This window comes from Amblyomma americanum, chromosome 4, assembly GCF_052857255.1.
Source record: "Amblyomma americanum isolate KBUSLIRL-KWMA chromosome 4, ASM5285725v1, whole genome shotgun sequence".
Lineage (NCBI taxonomy): Eukaryota > Metazoa > Arthropoda > Arachnida > Ixodida > Ixodidae > Amblyomma > Amblyomma americanum.
Window position 1 is genome coordinate 70951645 of NC_135500.1, and position 27980 is coordinate 70979624.

Here is a 27980-nt window from a genome sequence, read left to right on the forward strand (position 1 = left end):
CAGTCACCTATGAGTCACCCACCAGACACCTTCATGTAGACCTAGTCTGCAGATTTTCTGCAGACTAGGTCTAGATGTTCTGCAGACTAATGTGCTTAAGTATGTATGCATGCATGTATACTGAACCAAGACACATTTTATCCTTAGTTTTGCCTTTTTAAACTTTCCCGCCGGATACACAGTCTGAGAGTGCCTGCAACCGACAGCAGTTAATATTAATTGAAATAAGGTAGTGGCTATGTAATCTGCATTAAATGCAGCAGTTGCACTATTGGTCAATTCAGTGTGGAAGCAAGTCATATATAACGGTTATTCTGCACTCAGTCTCACGCCAGATGCTAGTTACAAACCATGCCTGCTTGCATCTACCAAAACTTGTTTGATCAGTAGAACACTAATTAAGGTTAAACTAGGGTTGAACATGATTTTTGCTAAAACTGGAGTGCCCATTCCTGGTATGTCCAGAGGAATGTCCAATTTAAGGCAGATTTCAATATCTCATGGCACATCTCTTGCATGCCCATTAGCTAACCCATAGGATTCCCATAAAACAAAAAAGTATGACCTGCAGAAGGTATGCAGGTTTATACTCCAACAAGCTTACAGAACCGCTTACCAGAACACAATTACAGGCCACACAGGCCTGCGATAACAAAAGGTAGTTATATATACATAAATCAATCGACCTTTATTTGGCATTCATTCATTTACAAAACAAAAGCTTTGACAAGAACTGAAAGGTGCTAGTTTGCAGCTTAACGAGACTTTTGTTCTTGAAAGCAATGAAGGCAGAAATAGAAGCCAACATCACATTTAGTTGGCGTCCACTGCAGGCAATGTTTTAACTGCGACACATACCTGAAGAAGCAGATATATGCAATATGCACCTGTAGTTATTCTCTTCAGGTGAAGATTTCACACTGAGCACACTAATTTTCCAAGAAATACACAAGACATAGCAGAAACAATGTAATGAAATTTATGTGCATAGGCAAGTCAACAAAATACATCGTAACTACAGACGTTTCAAACAATAAAAACTAACAATTGTTAGAGAAGTACAATAGTATGCACACCTACTAATTCATGTGTCGCTGCTATGGCAAAATACTAAAAAATAAACATTTGTGTGGCACAAACAACAGTTTTTATACCTAATTCACAGCAATGAACCAATTTACTTGGTTTGAGCAAGACAGGCTTAGCGCTCGGAAAGAAACCATTCAGTCAATTGTATGAGAGCACTTGAGAGCAATTCAAGTCTATGAAATGAGCACTGAATAAAGAATTTCATGGACACAAAAATAATGTACTCTCATAAACGTGTGTAGGCACAATTGTATGCCAGGAAAACAAATACATCAACCTGTTGCACTGAATTGCACCTCTATATAAAGAAAGCTTTTACAAATAGTGCGCAGCCTACGTATGAAACACAAAAGAAACAAGGTTAATTTACACCTACTGTAGACAAGACAACACAAGCAACTGAGCGGCATGTACCACGGCCAACAACAAAAAAGCTTATAGCAACAACATGAGAAACGGCACTTTTAGTGCTGGAACAGCATGTATGAGAGGGATACAAAAGTAGTGATAATCATTTTGAGCCGTTTATAGTTCAAATCATTTTTATAATTTAATAAGCAAGCGTCAAAGTATTCTCCCTAAAAGGCAATGCACTTGTGCCATCGGTTCTTATTTAAAATTCGACACTGTTGCAAAATTCTACCAGTTTAAGTTTATGGAAGAATGTTGCTTTGCCAAAAAAATGCTAGCAATGAGCAAGTATGTGCTCGAAATAAGATATTTTAGTATTTTCTCCCTTAGCACTTTAGTATAAAAAATTTCGTTGCTTCTGGCTACCTTCTGCCTCATGCAAGAACATCTTTATGTTGCTTCAAAAATGTACTTGCTCGCAACACAGCACACAAATGTCTTTGACGAAGACTGCAATAACATACATTTTCGTGGATTTTCGCAAACCATCTCCACTTCTTCTGACGTCATGCAAACTTCATGTATGATGGCTCCACTCAAGTTATCGGCAACAAATGTTCTTACTACGTGAAGTTTGCGCAAATGAAAGACAACACGGCGAACACATGCACATGATCGATGTCCCTCTACACAAATTGCCAAAATATTCTCGATTTGGCCGAATATGCCATTGATGCACACAAATGAGTTAAGGCGGCGTGACTTATCAAGGCCTTTCGTGCAGTAGAGGAATGAACCAATTAGCACTTTTTTGTATGAGATGCCACGGTTACAAGTCTCTCCCTTTCCAAAAAAAACAACACCACAAGTGCTCTGAGAGTTCTTTCGCAAATTATACCCCCTTAAAAAGTACTTCATTAGCAGGTGCTTTGAATGGGCATCTTCAAAGTGGGAACATTTGTCCCATATTATGGGAAGGTTTGATAGAAAATAAAACTTCTCAACCACTTGCCAGCCAGCATAGCGTGTGCCATTTACAAGTTGAACGAGCTGCCCATTCATGCCCTCAAATGCATATGCTGAATAATTCCATAATGGGCCCCATACTTCCACTGATGCAACAAGGTGCAATAAAAGGTGGGTGTTATATGTCATATGTGCTATTCCGTACAGATCTTGGTACTCCCTCACAAACACGTACATTGTCCTGCCAGCTTCTTTCAGTTTTTCTACAGCGACTGTGTCAGCAAGAAGAAAGTGCATCACCTTGACAAGCTTCAACCAATTCTTGTAATACACTCTTGGTAGAATGTTATTCAACACTACTGGAGAATAAAACAACAACCAGTTACGCCACTCTGATGCTTTCCAGTATTTCCGGACTTTAAGCGAGCGCGGCAGCCTAGAAATCTCCCAGATAGGTTTCAAAACACACAGCTGCTGGTCAATCTCATCAATTTTGCCTCCAAGACTGTACGGAAACAACATGGAGGTGTCAAACCACATGCATGCTGTGTGCCTAACAAAGCCAGCACACACAGCATGCATGTAGTCGACAACAAAACCTGCCGGAAATGAAAAAAATGCCAAATGAAACAGCACGTTTGAACCTTTGACACCACATTTGGCTTGCTGTGTTGCCTCTGCCTTAGCAGCATTTCGCAAAAATGTCTTGTGTGTTCTAGGCGCTGGTCGACAAGAGAGAACAGGGTACACACGAACATGACCGCTGCCTTTCCTAACAACTTGTCCCTCATGCATGCACCAAGCACAGCCATAAGAACCATTAAATTGGTTCATGTTCATAACCATGGCTCTGGCCACTGTGTCGACGCAACAGGGCCCTGGAAAAATTCGCACCTTCAGAGTATTTCCTTTCAGGTTTGTGCACTGGAAACCACTGCTGGAAAGAATGTTCATTTGTTCAACAAATGGCTTGAGAAAGGAACACATTTTAGGTTTTGTGGTACCAAACCACAACCCAGCTAGAAGCATGTGTTTCGTTCTCACTTTCTGGGGTAATTCATTTATTTGAAGAAGCAGCGGCCAGATGCTGTACCCAGATGACTCATAAAGAGGAACACCGTCTGTATTCCACGTTACTGACAAGTCATGAGTAGACATTGGCAGGTTGTGGTAACCTTGGCTAGTCGTCAGCTCGCCTACATCATAGGACAACTGTCTGGGCAATAACTTGAAGTTTAGTTCATCAAGCGAAAGCTTGTCCTTGACTTGTTTGGCAATGTCAAAAGTAAGAAAATAGCTTTCATTTTTTTTTAGTGTGTCGACAACAAAATTAGCACCGCAGGTGGAACAGTGGAGTTCCTGTGCCTGCCTCTCACCCAGATAAAGTAAGCAAGATGGGCAATAAAAGTGCAGTGTGGCACTCTCCCTAGCATTTGTAAATTGCTTAAAAAAGATGTACTTCGATGTTGGTATGGCAGCTTCCTTAGGCACGTGGGCTTCAATGAGCTTTAAAAGGCTCTCAGTTGCCTCCTTAGTGGTGTTATGCCGCAGGCAATGTCCAAGAATAAGCACCATGCTCTCACCAATGGTCAAGCGTGACCCAGGGTAGAGTTGCTCATCCTGCAAAATAAGAAAAACAGTTTTGAATACAGAACTGTCATACATCACATAGCCTGTATACAGGATTACAATACATAAAAGTTGTCAGGTTGGTCAGTTTACAAGCAAACTCAGCCTTGTGAGGAAAGTGAGCAAAAAGGAAGAAAAAAACAGGAGCACATAGGTGCGAGCTATGTCAAAACAAGAATTCTCATTTACCTGTTCCTTTCCTTTCTCCCTTCGCTTGCACTATTTTATTCTGTGGTTATTAAGACACGGGTTGTGTTAATCAGCTAGATACCTAAGTTCAATGGCCGTAAATTCACACTCAGTAAGCACAACACCCTTCACTGCGCAGTTCGCAACATGCTTGATGTGTGTATATTCAGAAAAAGCAGCACGCAAATCATGTTCAAGTTCTTTCGCAAGTCGCCATGAGTCGCCGTGTCAAGAAGTCAAATATGTCGAAGTAATTCTACACTAAACTAGTGGCAACAGTGCTGAGTACAGTTCAGTGATTGTTTGTGGCCTGACGGAGGAGGGATCCATCATAAGGAGTATTACGTTATGAGCACTCATTTTGACCTTGTTCCATTTTCTCTGAACGAGTGCAGGGGATGACAAGGGCTAAGGCAAAGAAGGGCGGACGGTCACCTGCTTGAACAGGACAATTTTCTGTAATGACAGAATGTCTCATTTAATACTTCATGACATGAGAGGACAGATGCGCTCTATTTTAGTTGAATACCAAGAAAAAGGCTGCAGACAGACATGTCTGTCCATTTCCAGAACTAGACTAATTTAACGCACATAACTGCAAAACTGACAGCCAAGCGCGAACTGAGGCATGTTATGGGAGTCGCAGTGACTTGTAACGAACAGCTCATAAAGAGAAACAAATGTGGAATGAACAGTCCTTCATGACAAGCAGAAGTGTTGTGAACAAAACTATGAAAGAATGAACCTTTTAATAATAGATTAGGTCCCACTTAGAACTTTTTTCGGGAGGAGAAAGGCCCGCCCGTCCTTGCCTTACGACTCCAGTGCCCATGAGTAAGACTACTAAACAGACTGACCAGTTCTGATCTTTGGTTTTCTGAAGGTTCATGCTGGGGCGACAAGTCCTCGTCATCACTGGAGCACGAGGACACATTATCCAGCAGGTCATACTGCAGAGCATCAGCAGGATCTTCTTCTGTAACAGAACCTGCTTCTGAATCCTGTGGAAACAGACATGTTCTGTATTATTAAGAAGAGTGTACCAATAATGCAGGCTTAATGGGACTTACTGTGTCATTGCACATAACTGCAGAGAATGTAAAGCAAATGCCACAACTGTAAAGAGTAACTGCATATTTCTTGACACAGTTCAAAGTGTGCAGCTGAACAGATGCGAGAAGGTTGTAACAATTAAAAGAAAAAGTAGGGCCATTTTCTAATCGCTGTCCACTTGAAAGCGGCCGATAAACAAATACTTTCGTACAGCCAAATGATTTATGCACTAATAGGCATGTTACTTCTATGAACACTTTTTATACGTTTTTTTTAATAAAAATCCTTTAAATTGAATGGACATTTATTTTCTGATAAGCTTGCAACGCAAATCTAACTACAACTATCGTCGTCGCACCTTTGTTAGTTCATTAAACCCGACCGTGTGGCACCGACACCAGGATTTAGTGACGTTAAGGAACTAAAGGATGGAACTCAAATGGCGATAATTTGTATCAATGTGGCACAGCCATAAGTTCGGTAACAGAATTAGAAATTACGTACAAGCCAGAGGGGCATAATTCGGCTCGACGACAGACGTCGACGCAGGCTGCTATCACCACCACCGTTTTTTTTTCTCGTTTGTTTTGCGGGCACAAGTTTGCCAAATGAACTGTTCAAGTTTAATGGTGGACTTCGCCTTGTTCTCTACCTGTCTGTGCACCGGCCGCGCTACGTGCGAACACACGAAATAGAAAATGATACATTCGAACGTTCACGATGCCACAATAGCAGATTTGTGAGTTAAAACAGGTCATGCAAAAAAACTAGAGTAGTTTGTTCGCACTTACACTTTGTACGATATTCAGCTGCCCATCGCTTGCTTCAGGAAGCCCATCACTTATGAAGCCGAGAGACGGGTCTGCTGCAGTGTTCATTTCAGCACTGCTGTCTAGATCGTCGAGGAAGTCGTCACTTGAAGATCCCTCATCATTTAAAGCGTCAGCCGGCATGCCCACTGAAGCCGCTGCATCCTCCGTTCTGTCAGGAGCTCCAAACAGCAAACGGCCATCACTATGAGCAGCTTTCTTCGCGTGTCTGAATTTTGTTGAGCGAGGTTTCGAAACGTTGTCTTTGAGCAACCACTCTCGGTATCTTTTCGGCATATCTGCAGAACAAATCCGGTAAACGGCGGTAGCTGGTAATTTCCAGCAGAAACTGTCACCTCATCGACGTACAGCGCCTGTATCTCGCGCTAACTCGAAAGACGTCACATGTCCTGCGTTGCGGAAACCACGACAGGCGTTAAATCGTGGTGAGAGCCGGTAGCGCGAGAGTTTTCTCGCCTTTTACTGTGCAGTCGCGACAGCCACTGGAGGCCTAAGTTTTAAATATATGCTTGTTTTTAATGTATTTTAAATGTTTTTAGCTTTTAAAAAGCACATAGATGGCGCAACAATACGCAAGCGCCAAACTGACATCCAACGTTCAAGTACAAAATAGAAGTGCTCATTAACAACAAATTATATTTTATTATCAATTTTTTCGTATACTTCTACTTATTAATTGTTATTTTTTTGTGACGTGTATTTAAAAATGTCACTGCACTGCCGCGACCGCTTCGCGAACGCAATGCCGCACAACCCTGTAGCCTGGTACGACTGCAGCGCTCCTCAACTACATCAACGCAGACAGTTGTGGCGGCGCCGCGCAACAGCTCTCAATTCGGTAACTGGCCGTAGTTTTCTTCAGCTATGCCCGGTTGTGACTTCAGTACGTTGTACTAGCCATAGTTGTAGCCTAGTCAAGCCAGTTGTCGGCCTTTCTCGAGTTGCTTTTGTCAAGTGCTGTGGCATGTTGCAAGTTGCGCGTCCGCGCCGTAAGTGTCGCCACGGTCGGAACGATTGCAGCGATCCTGGTATCTGGTGGCAAACGCGGCTGGAGTCAAGCCTAATAAAAAGTAAAATTTCTCGACCATAGTAGACAACACAAACATGCTTATGAATGAAAATATAACCAGTCGTAAGCATTAAAAATAGTATATCAAAGAAATAAATTGCGAAAAAGACACAACGCGTCTGCGCCGCCAGCGCCGCCGCGGGCAACGCTGCAGCGCAGTGGCAGCAGACGACAGCGACCGGCGCAAGCATACCGAAACTGCTTTTGTCTCTTTTTCAGCTCTCTTGTTCTCGGCTATCTTCAGCTTTAGTAATATTCGTGATGTCTCATATTTTAGTTAAGTGGGCTTCATCTGAGCAGTGGGATGTGTATTCAAGTCGATGTATGGTCGACGTGGCCACTGCCACCTCGATTATAAAAGATCCGACGGTGGTAGAGGCCTTAGCTGGCAAAACGTTTAAAATAGTGTGGAAGGAGGGAGACGAGCCATGTGACGCATACGTGGTGGCTGCCGGTAAGTGATGGTGAAAATCACTGCACTTTATATTTTATCTGTCTTGTTACCAGTTCACGTACTTGAGCTATAAATCGGCGCTTCCTTCTGAGTCTGCGCTGCTGTCATAGAGACGCTAAGTGTGCATCCGCGAGCTTTCGTTATTTCGCTCAACTTTAGTGGGAACCACACGAGCGCGATTCACCGAGCGATGGCGGGACGAAACGCTTATCGCTTTGGGAACTTCCGGGCACTCTAGAATCCTAGGGCTGAGCGATAATGTGCGCGATGGCGATAAATCGGCGCGGGTCCCAGTCAAAAAAAACCATTGAGACCAATTGGGAATGCCAAATGGTTCCAGTTGGGGCCAAATGGTTCCAGTTGGGACCAAATGGAACCAGTTGGTCTGCCAATGGGTTCCAGCTGGAACCAATTGGGATGTAGTCACCCAATTGGTCAGACCAGTTGGGTAAACCAATTGGTTTACAAATCCCAACTGGGCATTCCAATTGGTTCCCACAATCCCAAATGGTTTTGCAACCTCCAATGGAGAATACAACTACTTCCTACAATGCCAAATGGTTTCGATGATTCCAATTGGTTTTTCAGATTTCAGTTTACAAGGCTTAAAATGGTGTCACCTTGCTCAATAGCGGGGTCGCCTCTATGTGGATATTATTGATCAGTTTGGGGAAAGTGATCAGGGAGCTATGCCAGATGAGTGTGTTGTAAAAATGTTCTTATATAACTTTCTCAGAATATGCTTACCTGCTTGAAATTTTCACAAAAGCATCTGAAAATCAGTTTGTGTATAAAAGTTTTAATCACACCGAAAACAAAATAGCCAATGCAAGCACATAATTTATTTGAAAATGTGCAGCAATAAGATGACACAAGAAAAATGAAGCAATATAATACAAGCAAGAAAATATGTACAATAACGAGACGAGCTTGCAATCTGTTCAAGAATGTGAGTGTCAACTCCTATAATGCATGCACCGAAGGGAGTGGTCATTACACAATACAAAGCAGAAATGCAAAGAGACTGCCATGGTAGTTCAGTGACTAGGCACCTGGATGCATGGCGTATCCTTACTGTTGTATCATAGTAATGATAATTAGCAATGAAACAGTACACGTAGCATACGGTCGAGCCGCTCTGTATTCCCCTACTTCGTCGTCCTCTCTCCCCCCATGCGCGCGAGTGCGTGCAGCGCACTTGCCACACTTCATCTTTATCACACTTACCAAGCCATAGAGTAGCCAAGATGAGCTTCCTCATTCTTATTTCATTCCCAGCCGCGACAGTCAAACGGTTTGATGGAGACCAAATACAAAGGATCAGAGCGCTGTGCATTGTGAGTGCACTCTAAAGCACCCCAGGAGGTCGAATATTCGCAGTTTCCTTCCAGTACTGCATCCGTCCAAGGAAATTTAAACCGTACATAGCACATTACATCTGTAAGTGCACAAAATGAGAAATAATTTTATTTTAGAACTGTGATGGAGCTATGTAAAATGGCATTGCAGAGCAATTCATCTGATACAGCCATACAATTGCCTCTGCCGAGTGGATTTGACGTGAAATAGTTGGCAGCTCAGTGGTTAAGACGCTCGACTATTTCGATGGAGCTGAAAGACAATGCACCCGTTGTGGTGTGCGATGTCAGCACACAGTAAACATCCCCATGTGGCTTAAATCCAACCGGAACCCCTCCACTACTCACCTCTCACACTCAGCTGCTTTGGAACATTAAAGCCCCACAAAACCAAGGCAACTCGCTCGGATGCTGACCCGAAAGACGCGGGTTCGATCCCGGCTGTGGCGGTCGAATTTCTATGGGGGCGAAATTCTAGAGGCCCGTGTGCTGTGCAACGTCAGTGAACATTAAAGAACCCCAGGCGGTCGAAATTTCTGGAGTCCTTCACTATGGCGTCCCTCATAGCCTAGGTGAGTCGCTTTGGGACGTTAAACCCCCATAAACCATGAACCAAAACTAAGGCAAGTCAACTGTGGCAGCCAATGGCAGGGAGGTCAACCAATAAGATTAGCAGTTTGTAAGGATAAGGTGATTGCAACTGGCATAGAACCAGGTAACTGAAAGTGAATGGGGAAGTATGACATTAAACCCCCATAAACCATGGACCAAAACTAAGGCAAGTCAACTGCGGCAGCCAATGGCAGGGAGGTCAACCAATAAGATTAGCAGTTTGTAAGGATAAGGTGGTTGTAACTGGCATAGAACCAGGTAACTGAATGTGAATGGAGAACTCCTTTAACAGGCCACAGAAAGGGGTGTTTGAGCTCGGCTTTAAAATGCTGGCACTATGCAGAGTACAGGCCACCAAGTGACCATGCCGAGTACGAGACCTCAAAAGCGAGCGGGAAATTTACAATACACTTTTAAAAATTCCCGCCTTTGCACCTCGCGGTGACACGCGGTGCCGGGTTTTCGCGCGAGAACCTGGCATACGATGTCACATGGTGCAAGTGACGTCAGCAGCCGGGGGTCATCATTGGTTCCCAGTGCCAAATTCTTTCAGACGTCAAGCGCCACCGCGGCCACTCTGTGTGTGTCACAGCCGACGGAGGTAGGGGCAGGGAAGAGTGGGTGAGGCCGGTGGAGGAGCACTGTCGTTTTGGCATGCGAGAGTAGAGGGAAAGGCACGAAGACATGGAAGTTCAAATTTTGTCTATATATAACTCAGCTTCCGCAAAACACATTAAAATAATTCTTGCTGGAGGATAATTATGAAGCGGTGCCTTTTAACATCCCAGGTGTATCGCAACTTTCAATTATTGAGAGCCCCTTTCTAGGTCCGTGTAACACAATCGGCAGAGGTGGATTGGCAAAGAATAAAATGCGTGAAACACCGGCTATTCTCTACAATTGAGTTCACAAGGTATATGCACAAAAACAAGAGCCCTAGCTCCACTACAGTATCTCTGGGCCAGAGTTGCTTTGGAACAGTAAACACCATGATTTTTAATTTTGCCAATACTGACATCACGGAGACGTTTTTCGAAAAATATGTACCAACTAGCCTGCAAGAGTGTTCTCGAACATAAAAGAACAATTGAATCAGACAAAACTGTGATTGTATTACTCTCTGCGTGTCTTGTGTGACCTCAATACTGTTAACTCTGATGTTACAGGTATTGTTGCATCACGGACACGTGAAGTAAGAAAAAAAATAGAATTGTGATTATTTGACAAGCACAGGCAAATGGCATGTGGTGATTCATGTAAATTAATGTCTGACATCCCATCGGCCATGCTATGCTGAATACGCCGGTTCTAGTCCAATCACTGAGGAGCATTGGACTCAATTGAAATCAATACTTGAGGGAGGCTAGTGCCGGCTCTCTTGACACGCCACGGTGGCTCAGTGGTAATTGTGCTCGGCTGCTGACCAGAAAGACGCTGGTTTGATCGCGGCCGCGGTAGTTACATTTCGTTGAAGGCGAAATACTAGAGGCCCGTGTTCTGTGCGATGTCAGTGCACGTTAAAAAATCCCCGGTGGTCTCAATATCTGCACTACCAGAGCCCCCTACTAAAGCATCTCTTATAGCCTGAGTTGCTTTCAGACAATAAACATAATAAACCAAACCAACCAACCACTAAAAAGTAAACATAAAAGTTAAAATCAAGTGCTACCCCACTTAGAGATTCAAAGACCTCGGAACTGCTGAAACATATGTACTACCCAGGTCAACGAAGACACAAGTTTTTTCAATCTGTGTGATCGGCAACAATGTCAGCACACTTTCATGCCTTACAACTCTTAGCACATGACGCGAAATTAATGCACCGAACTTTTCAGGTATGCACTTCAGCAGCTAAATGACAGCAAATGTGCTTTCCCCACAGCAGAGAATATTCCTAAGGATGCCATATGATCCATTTGAAAGAAAAACAACTGAATTATTAGTTCTCCTTCCCAGAGCATAATTTGAGCTGGTAAAAATGCAGCCATTTCTATACATTCTTGCATACTGCACAGGACTTTCAGGCAGCATATGGATGTTTCTTATTTCACACTGCGGCTGCAAGAATGGTGTGCCCTTCCCAAAGAACCGTGCCTCACCGCGAATAGCAACACTATTTAGTGTCCTGGAGCCCGAACCTAGAGTGGCACTATAGGATGCAACTCTAATAGAAGTTGTTGCCTCGCTGAGCTTGTTAACCAAGCCATCCACTTGCAGAACTCTGCATACTTGTTGTGGGATGCCATTGGCAGCTTTGACTGCTTGCTTTAAGGTCCCATTACCAGACTCAAATGGGAAGGCTGAATGAGCCCACAGTGGCCCCCAATGGCGCACACTTTTTGTCAGGTGAAGGAGTTGGTGCATATTAAAGGTCATGCACTCCTTACCATACAAATGTTGTGCATAACCATGGAAGGTCACTAGGTATACTTCAGCAACGTTTAGGTCTGAGGAGGAAATTTTTTCTTGCACCAAGATTTGTATTGCCTCTACAAGATGTGCCCAGTGGTCTAAGTATTTTTTTTCCAATATGCCTTCAAGAACTGGTAAACTATAAAAAAGAATCCAATTTTCCCATTCTTTAGCCTTCCACCACCTTCTTTCACGTGTTGGCCTTGGAAACCTTCTCACTTCTTTTGGAGGTGCTACTGACTGAATCTTTTTATCAAGTTGTTGCTCTGAGCCTATATAATATGCATGAGCTGAGGGCTGAAGCCATAACTCTAAAAACTGTTTCCCCACCCCTAACAAAACACAATGCATGTAGTCAGGAACAAAGCTCCAGACTATATGAAAATGTTCCAGGTTGATGAGTGGGGAAACACTTTTTACTCCATTTACAGGCTTATTTTGAACGGCAGCCTCCATGTCATTGATCATCTGCTCCTCAGTCCGATCTGGGCACTCATTAACAACTGGATATTTCGTTGCCTTTCCAACTCTCTCGCCTCTCTGGAGACACCAGTTACAACCGAAATATCCATTGAACTGGGTTACTCCCTGCATTGGTGCTCTTGCCACAGCGTCAACTGAACAGCAAATGCAGAAAGCATGAAACACTTCTGCATGATCTTTGTAATTAAGTAAAAAGCCGTTCGTGGAAAGACTGTTCATATCTTGCACAAAAATATTTTGAAACATTTCCATGCACGGCTTATCCTTGCCAAACCATAGAGCAGCCAAGATGAGTTTCTTCATTCTTTCTGCTGCAGGGACCTCATTTACTATCAGCTGAATAGGCCAAATTGAAGTATTGCTTGATTTAAATAGAGGAGTACCGTCAGCATTTAGTGTAAAGCTGATCCTATGGCCAGCATCACAAGTAGCAGCAACAAAGTCACGGTACATAGCTCCATCACAAATGTCAGACAGCTCATCAGTGCACGGCAGAGGCTGCGTGAGATCAAGGAACTCGCATCCTGCTAAGACCTTTTGCAGCTGAGGAACAACGTCTAACATTACAAAAAAAGGTGCCTCAGACACTGACCACCACTTCTTGCATTTTGGGCAATTAAACTGCTTTTTTTTTCAACCTCCCCCACATGTATAATGCACATCGGACAGTAATAATTAAACTTCAGTGTGTCTCCTTGCTGATTCAGTAGTTTTTCAAGCAAATACTGAGAAGTTGGTAATATCGGCTGGCTGAACATTAAATTAACTAATTCAACAAGGTTTACAAGCCCTGTTAGTGTCAGGTTATGCCGCTTGGAATATTTTAAAATTAAAAGCAATATGTCCCCTTTACACAGTACAACTTTTTCAGTCACAGTGCTTTCAAAAAGGTCAAAAATTGAATTCTCTGTTCTGTCCTCCAAACTTGAGGTGCCAGGATCACAGCTCCCCACTTGATCTGGACTCCCAGGCCGGACCTCCTCCTCACTGAAAGGTTCCTAGAAATGCAAACAGAATATTTATCAGAGCACGAATAAATTTGTAGGAATTAGCAAATGTGCTGTGGGACGCTATGTTCTGCAAAACTTACCGAGAGCTGTTGCTGCCCGTGAACGGACGCCTGGTTATCTTCTGGGTCGCCTGTGAATTCCGGCGCCGACTGGTTCATGCTGCTGCACTGATGCACAGCACTCTGCACGTGAGATTTTCAGCAGTGGATGTACATTTCACATGAACTGTATTTTAGGCGCACCAACGCATTGCTCTTGCAGAAGGTAAAAACTTGCTTACCAGTGATTGCAACTGCTCATATGCCGGGCTTGCGCCGTCTTGCGATGCAGTCAAATTCGAAATGTCATCAGCTGCTGGGCAAGGTACGTTCTGCACACAAGAAACTGGCTGCTAAGCATAAAAAAAGAGTAATAAAGGGGCTCTAAACTTAATTTACTAGCGCACATGGTGCAATAAATCAAGCTGCTTCCTGAATGCATGTTTAAACAGCGCGCCACTTACCTCAGCGTGCTCCCGAGATCTCTGGTTTCCCTCTTCTGACAAGCTTGTCTGTGGCAGACCTCTTGTGCACTTTCTACTCTGTAATGAAGTTTTTTCCGTTTTCTTTTTCGGTTAGAGAAACTACGCAAGTTGAGCGCAGCACATATGCAGCTCGGAATGTCACTTACAGCGCCGGCGCTTTCGGGGTCACTTCTGTGCTGTCGCAGGGCCGTAGTCCTTGGCAAGCATTGTTGTGAGCTTTGGTGTAAATAAGTCTTATAGGGTCCTCGCACTCGCTTTTTAGAATGTTCCATTGGAATCAATGGCGTTTGCAACCCCGCAGGTGATTTCCCCCTCCTTAATTGTGAATCACTTGCAACCGATGCAAGCGGCTAGAGCCTACGGAGGAAGTTGTTGTTACCCTATCTAAAGATGGCACATACCCACACTGGGGGATCGGCCAAGAATCGGGTGGCTATTATTCACCAGAACGCATTTAATAAAAAAGGAAAAGCACGTGGGAGCGCAACACCGGTGAATTCTTCGTCATGAACAGAAAAGGGATGAAAGCCGTATTTGTTGTCGCTTCAGCTGGTAATAGGCCACAATGAGCATCGATAGATACGTATTCTACAAGCAGATATCAACCACAATGGTATCTACCTTGCATGCTTTTGCAGCTAGACAGGAAACTGTTTTAATACAATTTTATGATTAGGAAGGCAATTATTTTTGCATGCACACGACTCTGCTGAAAATCCAAAACAAGCCTCCATCAGTGAGCCAGTAGCCAGTAGGCCCAGTGGCGCTGTCACGCTTTCAACTGAACCGCTGAACCACGTGAAGGCCAGCTAAACACCGTGTTCGCGTTTTGAATCGTGGTTGTCTTGGTCGCCCTGCATTTCTGCAATATGCCTGCTTACGCGTACGTGCGGTACAAGGACAACAACAGCTTCGCTATTGTTCCTGTCACCGATGTGAGGGGTTTTCATCCCGCAAACAAAAATGACTTTTCAGCGCGGACGTACTTTGTGAAGTGGACGGACGCCGATGGCGAGAGCGATTATTACGCTTCAAGAATCCTAGTTCTTGGAGGTGAGTACAAATCTGGGTCCATGTAATGCCGGGAAATGAGTGCGCATGTGCGTACTACTGGGCATTGTGCTACTGGGCATTGTGCTGTAGAGCGGCACCGCGCGCACTGTGATGCGAATCTTGCGACTGATCATATTACTAGCTAGCCCTGATATGTAACCCTTATCTCCTGTTATTCGCCTTAATTATTTGATTTGCTATGTGAAATTCTGGATTCCTTTTAAACCATCAGTCGACATAACACGTGTAGAAAAAAATATAGTGCAGCCATGAGCGCTTTTACTGCTTATGTTTTTAAATCAATTTTTCGCACTTAATTTTGGTGGTAGCATTCTAGGGCTTAATGTGTTCAGAAACTTTGTGCTTGATATTTTTTATTTTATTTACATGGTAAATGTTCGTCATAGTTTTTTCTTGGTAGCAGTTTGGAAGTACATAGCTTAGTGTTCCGCAAGCATGTTTCTTTGATATGGGATTATAGTGCAGATGTAATAAATTAAACAATGGCAGTGTATTGTTTAAAAATCCTTGGTAATTATTTTCACATTCTGAAAAGGAAATCCAAGCTACCCTAGAAAGTGGCCGGCTGCGTGTGCAGAAAAGCTTCGATTCCAGCACCAGCGAGGACGAGCCTAATGAGGTACGTACAGTGCTCAGTGTGGTAGTGTGACGATCACACTCCTTGTTAAAACATACCAGATGTGTAGAAAGCAGTTGACTTTGTTTACAGATGGAGAAGGAAAGGAAAAAAAAGAGGACAATGCCAAAAAATGACCTCCTTGAAATGATCGAAAAGAAGAAAAGAAAAATAAATCAAGCAGCAAGAAGTGAGGAGACCGAAAAAATGCAAGGTAAACTGGAAAGAGCAGAAAAGGAATTGAAAAAAAAGGAGGAAATGATAGCAAGCCTGAAAAGAACCATAGAAAAACAGGAAGAAAGAATACTCAAGTTATCGACCCTGAATGAGGGCCTTCAAGAAACGATTATAAAGATGAAAGATGTTGAAGGTATGTCACTCATTACTTATATTTGCAGGAGTAAATTTATTGCATTACTTCGAATGAAAGCACTTCTCAAACACCCTTTTCAAGTAGGATTGTTGTGTTCAACAAGACAGCTGCTTCTTTCAGCAAAAAACTTCACATAGGCAGAGAACCTGCTATAAAAAGACGCACCCATATCATCTGTGAGATGTTGCATATGAAACCGAAGCTTTACTATTTTTGCTGAAATTATGCATGCAAAATGCAATGCGATCACAATAAGGAATTAGCGAAGTGAAAGCAGTGTGAGTAAACATCTCGATTTACCTGTCCTGTTTAGGGCAGCAATGCATACCAGTAAAGCTCTTGCAGTACAGAAATCTTTGTTGTTGTCACATTTTGCTCATTTTGTGAATTTTTTTCATGCGTTTCTGAGCCAATTTGGCACCTCTTCTGAACGTTTCTTGTTAAAGCAGTATAGACATCTAATTTTGGTGGCATGTTTTCTTATCTACAGTGATGCGGAACACACTGCTCTGCATCAATCGCGACGTTGTACTCGCCTACAGCCACTAAATAATTTAGAATCGAATTTTTCTGTCGGGCTTTTTTTGTTTAAGTGTCAACAGCTGAACGATGGCTGTGACTCAAAGTGTGGTTATATGTCATGTGAGGCATGGAAAAACTGGAATATAATCACTGCCTCATCATCTTATTTCACTACAGTGCAGAAGCCAGCCTTCCTCAAGATCTGGAATGACAACGAATGTAGAAGCAGCGATTATATTGCAGTTTTTTCATGTCTCACGGGACCTATAACCACACTTTGATGTCACAGTCACCGCTTAGCTGTTGAAACTGAAACAGCATAAGAAAGAAATTCGGTTATAAATTATGTAGCAGTCGTATAATTCCACATGGTAATTCATTTATAATGATGCCTTATGCATTATTACAAAAAAAATGCATTCAATAGTTAGGTGTCTATACTCCTTTAATACGCTGCTGCGTCTGTTGCACATATTTTTCACCTCCCTACAGCTCCTGTCTACCCGAAAGAATTCGTAACGCCGCCAAGGCCACAGCAGCACTCCACGGCAAGCAATTCTGGTGCTGTTCAAGCATGCTTAAAAAGCCCTGCTTCCCCGCCGCCAAGTACCTTGGACCACTCAGTTGCTCAGGAAGATCCCTTATCAGATAAGGTATGGGGACTTCAGCTAATACCTCTCTTGGCAGCCTTATTAATCTTAGCTTCCTGACAAGACACACTGTCTAGATCTACAGTTTGCTGCAATTGTGAACATGAATTTTACATTTCAGCACCATTTGGCAACGAGCAAAAGTATTTAAATTGTTCTGCTTTTCTTATTGCGTTTTGTCTTGCACTGCCAATATCATAGCTTGTCACAAAGGGCAAGCAGGTTCCTATATATTTCATTTTACTGGTTCGCTTTGCAGTTTGACATTAAGTTAGGGTAAAAAAAATAACATTTCTGATGTCTTGCCTATGTGATGTCTCATTGTTAAGATTAGTGCATGTCTCTGTAATTGCTGTTTCATTGTGAAGGGAAAAAAAATTAGGAGGACGCTTAAGCTTAATTCGCATTAAGAGTAGACATGTTAGCGCCTTCTCCTCATCAAGCTAAGCTTTTAAGGGTTTTGGTGCAATAGAGTTCTGCATGCAGAAATGAACCCCGTTTCTTTCACCATGAACGAGCGCCAGCAGCTGCACAAGGCCACAGCCCATGGAGCTGCTGGTATTTTTCGCGATCTGTTTGGAGCGATACTAGGTCACGGCAACGGTGGCGCGAGAATGGAACGAGCTGTATACATCATCGCATAAAAAAATATCAGTGCAGCAAGATAGTTAGTGTTGGCCATATCAAGCTCTTCCCCATAAGCTTTTATTAGTGTGTCCCATAAACTAGCATTATTATTTGTTGTACGCCTGCAGTAAGGCGAGATCGCAGTCCACAAAGGGCAAGGTACCACTGGGAATTACAAATTTTTGCTTTTTTTCCCCATCTTGCTTCTGTGTATGAATGATGCAGTCATCTTTTACTTCTTGGTTTTCTTCAGATTGATCTTGGAAATGGACTTCTGATAAAGCGGACCACATGGAAAACAATAGAAGGCCGCACAAAAGATTCACTCTTTGTTAAGGACCTCCTTGTGGCAGTTTGGGACCCTGCAGTCCTATTGACCAAGTCTCTTGAAGGTAGGTATCAAGCTTCTTTGCATTCATTATTTATATACTAGGCGGTTTTGTCATGCATAAATGCTAAATATTGCAATATGTTCCCAGGGAAACATTGCCCCCGTCACCCTGGCCGCCAAAGAAAGGAACCACTGACTCCATGGAAGGTGGCCGTACTGAAAGGTACAGACGTCAACACAACAGCGATTTAACACATAACAGCAGTCACTAACACTTTGAATTGGGAACACAGGATTGCAGCATTAAGCTGTTAAACAGGGTGCATATCTTCCTACTGTTTGGCCTGGTTTTCACTGAAAAAGGTTTCGGTGCTCATGTCCAGTACAGAATATACCAGTTCTAGCTATGCATGCAGAAAGTGTCAAGCAGTGGCGGTTTTAAATAAGCTTTGCAATGTTCAGTACCGCTCTCAGCTGAGACCAACTACCACAGTGGCTCAACAGTTTAAGCACTTGGCTGTACTGATCAGCTGTACCCAAGTGCAGAGGTTCTCAATCTTTTGAACCTGTGGGAACGCTAACGACTTGCAAAAGAATGCTAAGGCACCTCATGCACCTGCAGTCGTTCCTGCATAACATGGGTGTATAAAAGGGCTTGTAGTGTACAGATGCTCTAAAAATGCCAGAGTTCAATTAATAGTAACTATCTATACAATAGACGAGTGTATAACAAAATGCACTACCATTATGTGGCAAAAATAAAGGGGGTAAGAAAAGTGGTAGATGATCCATGCATGAATAAAGGTACGCGGGGGAACACCAAAAAGCACTTTGCAAAACTTCTGGGTTCTTTGGAACCCTCTTTGAGAGCAACTGCCTTTCGATGTAGGTGAAATGTTATGCTAGGGGATATCAGTGCATGTGAGAGAACCTCAGGCTGCCCAGGATAATCTGAAGCCCTCTATGGTTTCATAGCCAGTGTGCTACTGTAGGTCACGAATATTCTTCTGATACCATTTCATTGCGACAGTGTAGTTGGGTTCTCATATTTGCATTCATAATGACCAGACCTGTAGGCATATCTTATGAAATGAAAATATCAAAGTACTGATTGGCATTACAAGTTACAAATATTTGTGGATGGTGGTGTAATGTGTGCATTGAGGCTTAAAACCTATTTTCATTGTTTTCGGTTCATAGATCGTTACAGAGAGCGCCTGCGTGCTCAGGGCTTTCCTGAAGGTCATCTTGAAAACGCTCTAAGGTCTTTCAACCGGTTCATAAGCGAGAAAATCTCCGATATTGAGAAGACTGCCAAGCGGTATGTATGACAAGTTTTTGCAGAGTTGCAGCTGTATGCATTTTGCACATACCCTTTGGTATTTTTCTATTGTCTATTCGTTGTTGGTTCTGTGTTGGTCGCTACGAATAGCCATTGCCCTTTCTGTGCTAAAAATATTGACGCCTGTTCTAACCGAATCGGTGTGTGCATTGGTGTGGAAACAGCTCTTTTTATATGGCATCTTCTCATTTCTTTTACATTAAATTTTTTATAGCATACATACATGCAAGGATGGCGTATAATTGCCGTAGTTTTATATGTCATAAATGATTGAGAATCCTTTGTTAAATCTCGGAGCGAATTTATTAATGGAATATATGTAAAAACTTATATTTCTCTTTTTTAGGTCTCAGAACAAGGCCAATGAGTGAGCTGAAGCATGTTGTTATATTCTTCTCAATAAACTTTTTAACACTGTTGCTCTCTTTGTATTCCTTTAAGTAGTGCATGTTCACTTCACACCGCTGCACGTTCTTGCAGATTCACACAAGAAACAATTGGAGTACCTGGCTGCATTTTGAATACGCCATAATGATAGCTCCAATGGGACCTAATTGGTTTCAGAACTGGTCGCAGTAAAACAAACAGACCTGTTGATTTTCGAACACCATTGGAACCAATTGGCATTCCATACCAATTGGAACCAGTTGGTCTGCTCGCCAATTGGAACCAGTTGATTTTTGGACACCATTGAACCAACTGGTTCCAAATGGTTTCTAGTCCAATTGGTTCCAACTGGTTCCAGTTGGTTTCTAGTCCAATTGGTTCCAATGGTGTCCAAAAATCAACTGGTTCCAATTGGTATTCCCAATGGTTTTTTTTGACTGGGGTGACAGCCGAACTTGTCGCTCATCGATGTCGTTTGGCCTTTCGCGCTTGAAATCGCGGACGTGTGGTTCAGCCTTTACGAAATGTGACTCCTTCCAGCTGGGCGAATATTGCGCACGGCGCTATATCGCCTGCTCGTGCGTGTGTACCCCGTGTACAGTATGGATCTTTTTCCCAAACATAAGCACCCTGCTTTCGTAATCTTCAGCCATGCGGAAGGTAACACTGCATGCCGAAGGTTGTACCCGTTGCCGTCAAGTGTTCATATACCCAGTAACGGTGTCTGCACGACCATGCCGTGCTGTACTTTGCGTAAAACAATTAGCCACCTCACAATGCGTCGGATTGCATCAAGTGAACAGTCATGTCGGCGAGTCAAAGCCAGCATGACCGGGCTTCTATGGGTGCATTTCGTGGGTCTCAAAACCAAAAGTGGAGTCTGGAAGTGTGGCACTAGTACAAGTCGCCCAGCGCCTGCATTTGCTGGGCTCAGAGGCATGTGTATCCAATGTGCATCCAATGTGCATTATATCTGCAGGTGAGGCAGACAAAATGGAGCGGAAAAGGTCGAAGCTAGTGGCACGCGCAGTACGTGATGCTGTGGCAAAGGTAATGGCAGAACATTCAATCAATAATGGAGTGCAAACATCCTCAGCTTGCATACTGGCAATAGCAACTGTCGCCAGGTCCCCAGGCATCTGTTTGAATGACAGCTGCATGCCATTGCCTTTATACAATTCAGCAATTTTTTTCCAGAAAAAGCCATGCTGTGACCATTTATTAGAAGTGGAAGCGCTCAAACAAGAAAATGCAGAAATAAAAAAGCAGCTCCAGGAGCAAAAAGATCTAATTGGTACGTGCATTTTGATTAGTCATACACATCACCAGTGGCCGAAATACCTTCTTGTGCTGTCTTTATCACATTCTAATTCTATAGAAGTGTTTCACAATGAAAATCATAATATCCGAGTGTCTATCGCTTAAGCTGAAGCAGACGATTAACATTAATGGACACTGAGAAGCGGCTAGTAATATAAAATGCAAGGTTTCGTAGCTGCCGCTTAAGCAGACAACTGAATGGGCACGTAGTAATGTGCGGTGTCGTGACCTGTATAGAAGTTTCAAAGCTGCCTATCATGGCATTAATAAAAGCTGTTTCTTCAGTAGTTGGTGCTCCAGTGCATCTTACTGCTCTTAAGCTTCTTAAACCGTCTTCTTCCAGACACTGCCAAAATGCTGAAAAGGCTGCAGCGGGCAGTCAATCAGCTTACATCAGCTGCTGAGGGAGCAAAGCCTTCCGAACCTGAAAGGAACACGGTAAGAGTTGTACTCCAAAAACTTGCTCAGTGTATGGCGTGCAGCACTTGTCTATCAACTTCTCAGCACCAGTTTAATTAATGCCTAAACAAAGGGACCCACAAACTTTTGAAAAGTTGACTAAATAGTAAAGGGAAGTGTCCTACCATTGAGGACACAAATGGTCTGGGTTAACCGTGTGATTTTTGCATGTTTAGATTCACATGCACATAAATCGCCATTACTGGCAATCTGCATGTGGCGCAGCACTAAGCTGATTTTTTTCGGACCCTGCTTCTTTGATGCAGATAATGTGACATCACAACAACACAGGCTTCAAATTAGTTCCAAACTTCCAAATAATAGAGAAATGTTACTTCGCTGCAAAAAGCTTGACTTATAAAGGCAAATATCGGCTGTCAGTTACCACAGTAGTGACATGCTGTCAGGTATCAGAGGAATCGGGCGTGCTAGGCAGTGTTGCATAGGTGTTGTCTTCATCAACATCTATGAAGCTTTGTGAAGAACGTAAGCTTGACGGCCTCTTTCGAGGTATAAAAACGTGCAAAAAGCTAACTTGGACATGTTTTTCTCTGTGACACCTCATAAACTGAACTGGCCCTTGAGGGTAATGATTTCTGAGAGGCATTTGGAAAAAGTTGCTCGGCGCTTTCTTGCAAGCTAAACTAAAACTACTAATCACTGACGACCGGTTTCTGGTAAAATCCTCAGATGTCATAGGAAAAAAAAAATTTGAAGTAATAATTCTAGCAGTGACTTTGCTCCGTGCTCAGTTGACATAAAAGATTTATACTATTCTATTCCGCAAGATGAGCTTACGATGTCTGCTGAAGAATTCATAGACAGGCACGGTGTTGTAGCATTTCGGAATGCCCGCAGGATGCCCACAGAACTTTTTTTGGAACTTTTAGCGTGTACCTTAGGTTGACCCACGTTGTCTCGGATGAAAAAGCATTAGCAGAAACATGGGCTTTTCATTGGGTCATGGATCGCACCTGTACTCAGTGATAGCACGGGTTACCCTTCGCACCTGCTGGTGTTCGTGGCCAAGCATATAAAGAAGCACCTGATGCGGGCAATGCCTGAGCAGCTAATTGAGCCGAAGGAAAAGGAAGAAAAGAGACCTGTAGTAACAATACCATACATTCATAACGTTTCCCATCGCATAAAAATAATAGATCGAAAAGTTGGCGTAAATGTCATGCTGACTGTCGCTAACAAACTGAAAGTCTTTGAAGAGGAGTAAATGAAAACCCAACCAAAAGGAAACGGGGGTGCACTATAAAACATCAAAGCCCGTTTGTGGAATGCACCAAAGGTTAAAGTGCATTCATTGCCAGTGACCTATGGAACAGAATACATTGGGTAGACTGGCAGGCGCATGAATGAAAGGCTTTTGGAACACAAACAATTTTGAACAATCCAGCAGAAATCTAGGTATTCATTGTCGAGACTGCTCCTTGAAAACCTGCGCGCCTGAATTCAGAAAGTGTAAAGTATGGGTAAACAACAAGGAGCAGTTGGTTCATGAAATCATAGAGGCAGCTTCAATAATGAGGCCGCGCGATCATTGTACAAGCACACAATCCTTTGCGTTGACAAAGAATGAATTTGCTTTGTTACGCATTGATTCATATCTATGATGTGTGGCCATTATTTGTGCGGCTATTGTTGGGTCGCTTCAGCAATATGGGCGCGATACAGGTGTTGTGGTGGGGGTGTGGAAGGTGTAAAGTGGTGTTGCTTGAAAATTAAGTGAGTTGTAAGTTAGTGCTTGTCTTAAAGTGGTGTTGCTAGAAAATTAAGTGAGTTGTAAGTCAGCACTTGTCTCTTTTCTGTCCCGCTTGTTCTGCACTGTCCGTCACAAATGAATAACCTACATGCCCAAGGTGCTGTCCTGGAGGAGGACACCGAGGCATGACTCCCTCCTTCACGCAACTGCGGGCCCGAACCTTTAGAGGGTGTTGGCCCGAAGCGCGCATTGGTGTCTCACATGATGTGCTCTTATGCGGTAGCCAGTCAAGTTACTTGTTTTGTGTTGCGCTCTTCGTCTGTTTCTACTCGCTCGCTCATTCACGGCGAAGGTGCAGTCTTTTTCGTTTGATGCTAACGGCTCGTTAAGGTAGATAAAAAGATGCTCGTCAAACTGACGGTTAGTTTTTACGGTGTGGGACAGAGCAGCCAGCTACGAGACACACAAGTTGTAGAGGAACAACACAGACTGACTCGGTAGAGAAGGAAAGCAGTGTTTACTGGCGTGTTGCTACCTTAATTGTCAACATAATAAGAAAAGTCTACCTCAAAAGGGTCACTTCCCCCCACAATACTCCCTGCCTCATCACTGTCCTGGAACTGAAATAAGCCATTTCAGGGTCTTCTTAAGGTAGTTTTTGTCTTAGATTTTTTACGTTTTGTACTTTAGCTATGCAGTTATGGTTTGTGTACATACTCATATGTTGTGTTCTTCGTTATTGCAGCACCGAGATATTGGGGGAGGTGTCATGGTCTCCGAAGCAACTTTGACCAGGCTTGAGGAGAGCTACCGAGATGCTCCTTGCAAGATTGCAAGGGCATTAATAAGGGTTGTGTTTAGCGATGAAGAATTGCTAAACAAGACACTTTTCGGCCGGCAGGCAAACAGCCACAAGGAAAACCCCGTCAAACCTGCATTGGACCAAAAGAGAGTGTCGGCAGTCCTTGGTATGCCACCTTTTTATAACTAACATGCAGTAACCATTTAAGTGATTGTCATGTCGAAGAAAAACAAGTGGAGGAAAATTTGCACATAAGCAATAAAGCAAGGAAGAGTGAGGTTACTTAGGCTAAATTTTTACCTACAATCCTTTACGTTTTGTGACATTCTCTAGTAATAGGCGACTTCATTGATGAAATGTGAGCATTTGTTCGAGCATATACTATTTCAGGTTGAAAAACCAGCAATAGCATTTTTAGTTTACCTGCAAGAGTAGTAGCGGGAAGCTGATTGTTTGCCTTTGTGTGAAGCTTTTAAGAAGTTCTGTTATATCAGGCACAAAGCACTTTGTCCTTTGTTTTATGCAAACTTGCTTGATTTGTTCGCAGTATACCCTAATATAATGAATGCTTATGAAGGAATATGTGGTTCCATCCTGATGACATTACAGCCCAGCGTCATGTAATCCATCTCATTCATTTGCTTCCTTCGACATACGTAACATACTCTGAATTCAAAAGTATGTTTAAACCCACTCTGGCAATAGTTTGTGTCAGCCTCAATCACTTTTGCTGCAAGAGGATTCACGGCTTTATGATATTTCCTGTTCTTAAACGCACCCTATTCAGTGCTGCACCATTTGTTTTTATGTCCAAACAAAATTTTCAGGAATTTCAGCAGGAATTGCAGATACTATCATTGCACCTCTCAGTGGCATTCACTTAAATAGCAGGCATCACATGCTCAATAAACTATAGCTCAAGGCTAACTTTTTTAGATAATGATCCTTTGTAATTTATGATTTCAGGGCATGTGTAAATTTCACCTAAGCAATAGTAGTTCATCAGTATCTGAACGCATTTAATTTAGCAATTCAGAGCACACACTTTGAGGTTGTGTTGCTAAAGTCATCTGCACTGGTGACCAAGTTACCCCTCATTTTCTGTAGGAGGGACAGTGATTGGTGCACCATGCTTTCTGCCACACATTTTGAGTTTCCTATACCCTGAACGTAGTGCTGGCTATACAGAATCAGCTCTGAATAAAGGTGTCTTGCATATCAATGACTATAATTCTGCTGTTGCTGTATGCCCACATCGCACCTGAAAGCAATTAGCACACATTTGTAAACTGCCAAATCTTGTGCTGTGGTTTGCTGCATACATAAATTTTGGCTTTGTTGTTCAACTGCTGAGGCAGATGTTAATATCTGCAACAGCAGAGTTTTAGAAATTTTATTGAAAATAATAAAAGAAAATGATGGTGGTATAAGTGTAGTCTATGCCTCAAGGTTTCCTATTTGCAGCCTTTCGTATCTATTTTTTTTCCTTGCATTCTATGCCTTGCTTCCAAGCGCTATTACATACCCAGCTCAACTGTACCACTTTTTGCTCACATTGAGACATCATTTAGCTGGTTGCTTTTTTTGGTGCTGCATACAGCTCTTTCTCTCCCTAAATATCTTCTGACCAACTCTGTTATTGCATTTAAAGTCAGCACTCTCGCTCACTCTTTCTATAGTTTTATGCGCCTGGATGTTACTGCATCTTACTGGCTCATCATGGTTTATTGTTGCCATTACACTGCTGCATTCTTCACCTAATGTTTCACCTTGAGACAAGTGGATAGGCCTTATTATGGTGTATGCAGTGTTTTCCTGAGTGGTTGGACGTTCGCATTGATATTGTTCATTGCTACAAATGAAAGTGCTAAGGAGTTAGGAAAAAATCTTGCTGCTGTAAATCTTACATGCCTGCTTCTGGTGGGCATTACATTGCACTTGCCACAGGAGACTAAAAATAACCTAGCTGGATGCAACTAGGTTATTTTTTTATGCACAGGAAAGCTTCGGTGTGTGGCGCCACCTGCAATGTCTTGGGCCCTTTCACATGCATTGTTGCCGCCGCAGACTGAAGCTGAAGCCCTGATTCTTAGTGCAGAATCCCAGCGTGTAGTTACCCCAGTGTTGATGTCAGCAGCACTAGCAAGTCTTACCGCACTTACCAGCATTATATTGACTGCAATATGGCATAGTGGATTCCAGTTCATCTCAATTCTAATTCATCTTGGCTGACTGACCAAAATTCAGGAAATAGCTCAAGCAGCATCACCTGTCTGTTTTGCCAGTATATGGCAAGACATTGCTTCTCATATTGTTTCTGGGTTGTACTTTTTAAGATATGTCCCTAAATAATGTCTCTAACATTCATTTTCATTCTTTTACAGAGTACACATGCTGCAAGTTTAGGTGCTCTGATGTCAAATTGAAGAGAAGCCTAGGTTCCATGCTGCAGAAAATGGGCACCAAGAATGACACCTCTTCCAAGGAGTCAAGTGGCGAGTAGTAAGGATCCCTACTACTTCATCGTTCATTGTGCTGTGATGGGCATGCTGACAGAGTTAGTGGAAACAAAAATAAAACGCACAAATTAATCCCAAGCTTTTGATTTACGCACATAATTTGCGCACTTTTTATTCAGAAATTAGGGCTTCAAGAAGGGGGTCCACAAATTACGCGGGGATTTCGCGAGCGCGACTTAAAAAACACAAAGGTCACAACGCACAATATAGGTATAGTGTATTGCTGCATATACGTCAGCACCCGAACCCGCATCCCACGCTGGTTGCCCAACGAAAAAAAGTTCATTCTAAATGAAAGGCCGCGCACCCCCTCTCCTTCCTTTGCGGGATGGCATGAAGGTGCATGCACCAAGCTCAAAAGCTCAATATGATGCTAAAACAGTGTCATCACTTGCGGCCCAGCCAATTGTTCGGTAGTTCAGGATTCCGTAAGTTTTCTTTCGTAACTTCGTCCGGGAAAGCAGCCGCAAATCAATAATCACACCGTACACAAGATGTACACCCAGCCGACAGTACCACGCGAGCGTCGACCAAACTGCTTGTCAGCGTCCTATCACGGCGCAGAGCGGCGAAGTGAGCGAGAGTAGCTACGTGCGCACAAGTTTGCGGACACAATGTTTGTCATCTATGGGCAAACTTGTGCGCGCGCGGTTATTCTCACTGGCTTCGCGCCATGATAAGGCGCTAACAAGCAGTTTGAAACGCCATATATTTGATATCCCATCACAAGACACGACTCAACAACAAAACACAAGCCATCAGAGCCGCCAAGAAAAACCACAGTAGGTCGTGAGCCAAACAAACTGCGATGTCGGCTCTTCTATCAGCTGCCGATCCACCCTGGAAGCGCTGCCGGCCGTTCCGAGTGGCGATGTCGCTGGTGCCGCCGCAATTGTAACAGTGGCCCCCTACGCTACCATGAACGCCCAGTGCACAAAAGATTCAAAAAGCCTTCCGAACACGCGGAATAGCCGAATCAGGCGAATGCTGCTCGGTAGAGCCATAGGGTAGAGCCGGCGTGCATGATGGTGGTCTAGCGCAGCACGGTGCGTAAAATGTGCGAGTAAAATTTTTCTTTTTAAAAACCAGGGTGATAAGTTAAGGGTGCACAAATTATGCGCATAAATACGGTAAGTTTGTTGAACAAGAAGGAATAATTTATACCCGTATCTGTTATCAGGTGCTGGTTACATGTGCAAAAAAAGCAGAAAAAAGATCA

General features: G+C 43.2%; 2 protein-coding genes and 1 pseudogene across 3 annotated transcripts; 1 reads left to right on the plus strand and 2 right to left on the minus strand.

The window, feature by feature from the left end:
- Positions 1 to 360: 360 nt before the first annotated feature.
- LOC144128031 (uncharacterized) lies at positions 361 to 6238 on the minus strand. The gene is made up of 2 exons (XM_077661081.1): positions 5082 to 6238; positions 361 to 4026 (listed from the first exon to the last, which is right to left on the minus strand). Exon 2 carries the CDS (start codon positions 3979 to 3981, stop codon positions 1891 to 1893), a length of 2091 nt encoding a protein of 696 aa, XP_077517207.1. The 5' UTR covers positions 3982 to 4026; positions 5082 to 6238; the 3' UTR covers positions 361 to 1890.
- Positions 6239 to 11176: 4938 nt separating this feature from the next.
- LOC144130171 (uncharacterized) lies at positions 11177 to 14430 on the minus strand (annotated as a pseudogene). Its single transcript, XR_013313988.1, has 4 exons — positions 14008 to 14430; positions 13786 to 13875; positions 13586 to 13687; positions 11177 to 13493 (listed from the first exon to the last, which is right to left on the minus strand). The product of XR_013313988.1 is annotated as an uncharacterized LOC144130171 (transcript).
- Positions 14431 to 15627: 1197 nt separating this feature from the next.
- Positions 15628 to 27978, plus strand: LOC144129563 (uncharacterized). The gene is made up of 12 exons (XM_077663705.1): positions 15628 to 15721; positions 15812 to 16088; positions 17106 to 17266; positions 18144 to 18282; positions 18370 to 18444; positions 19422 to 19542; positions 20600 to 20610; positions 20930 to 21000; positions 21148 to 21244; positions 21614 to 21708; positions 24186 to 24408; positions 26627 to 27978. Exons 2-12 carry the CDS (start codon positions 15812 to 15814, stop codon positions 26743 to 26745), a joined length of 1389 nt encoding a protein of 462 aa, XP_077519831.1. The 5' UTR covers positions 15628 to 15721; the 3' UTR covers positions 26746 to 27978.
- The last annotated feature ends 2 nt before the right edge of the window (positions 27979 to 27980 follow it).

What these genes read in the sequence shown, in the direction of transcription:
- LOC144129563 (XM_077663705.1), top strand. Translation starts at nt 15,812, where the DNA reads ATGGAGAAGGAAAGGAAAAAAAAGAGGACAATGCCAAAAAATGACCTC. An exon ending in GGAGCAAAAAGATCTAATTG is followed by an intron (nt 21,245 to 21,613) that starts GTACGTGCATTT and finishes GTCTTCTTCCAG; the next exon opens with ACACTGCCAAAATGCTGAAA. An exon ending in GAGAGTGTCGGCAGTCCTTG is followed by an intron (nt 24,409 to 26,626) that starts GTATGCCACCTT and finishes ATTCTTTTACAG; the next exon opens with AGTACACATGCTGCAAGTTT.
- LOC144128031 (XM_077661081.1), bottom strand. Translation starts at nt 3,981, where the DNA reads ATGGTGCTTATTCTTGGACATTGCCTGCGGCATAACACCACTAAGGAG.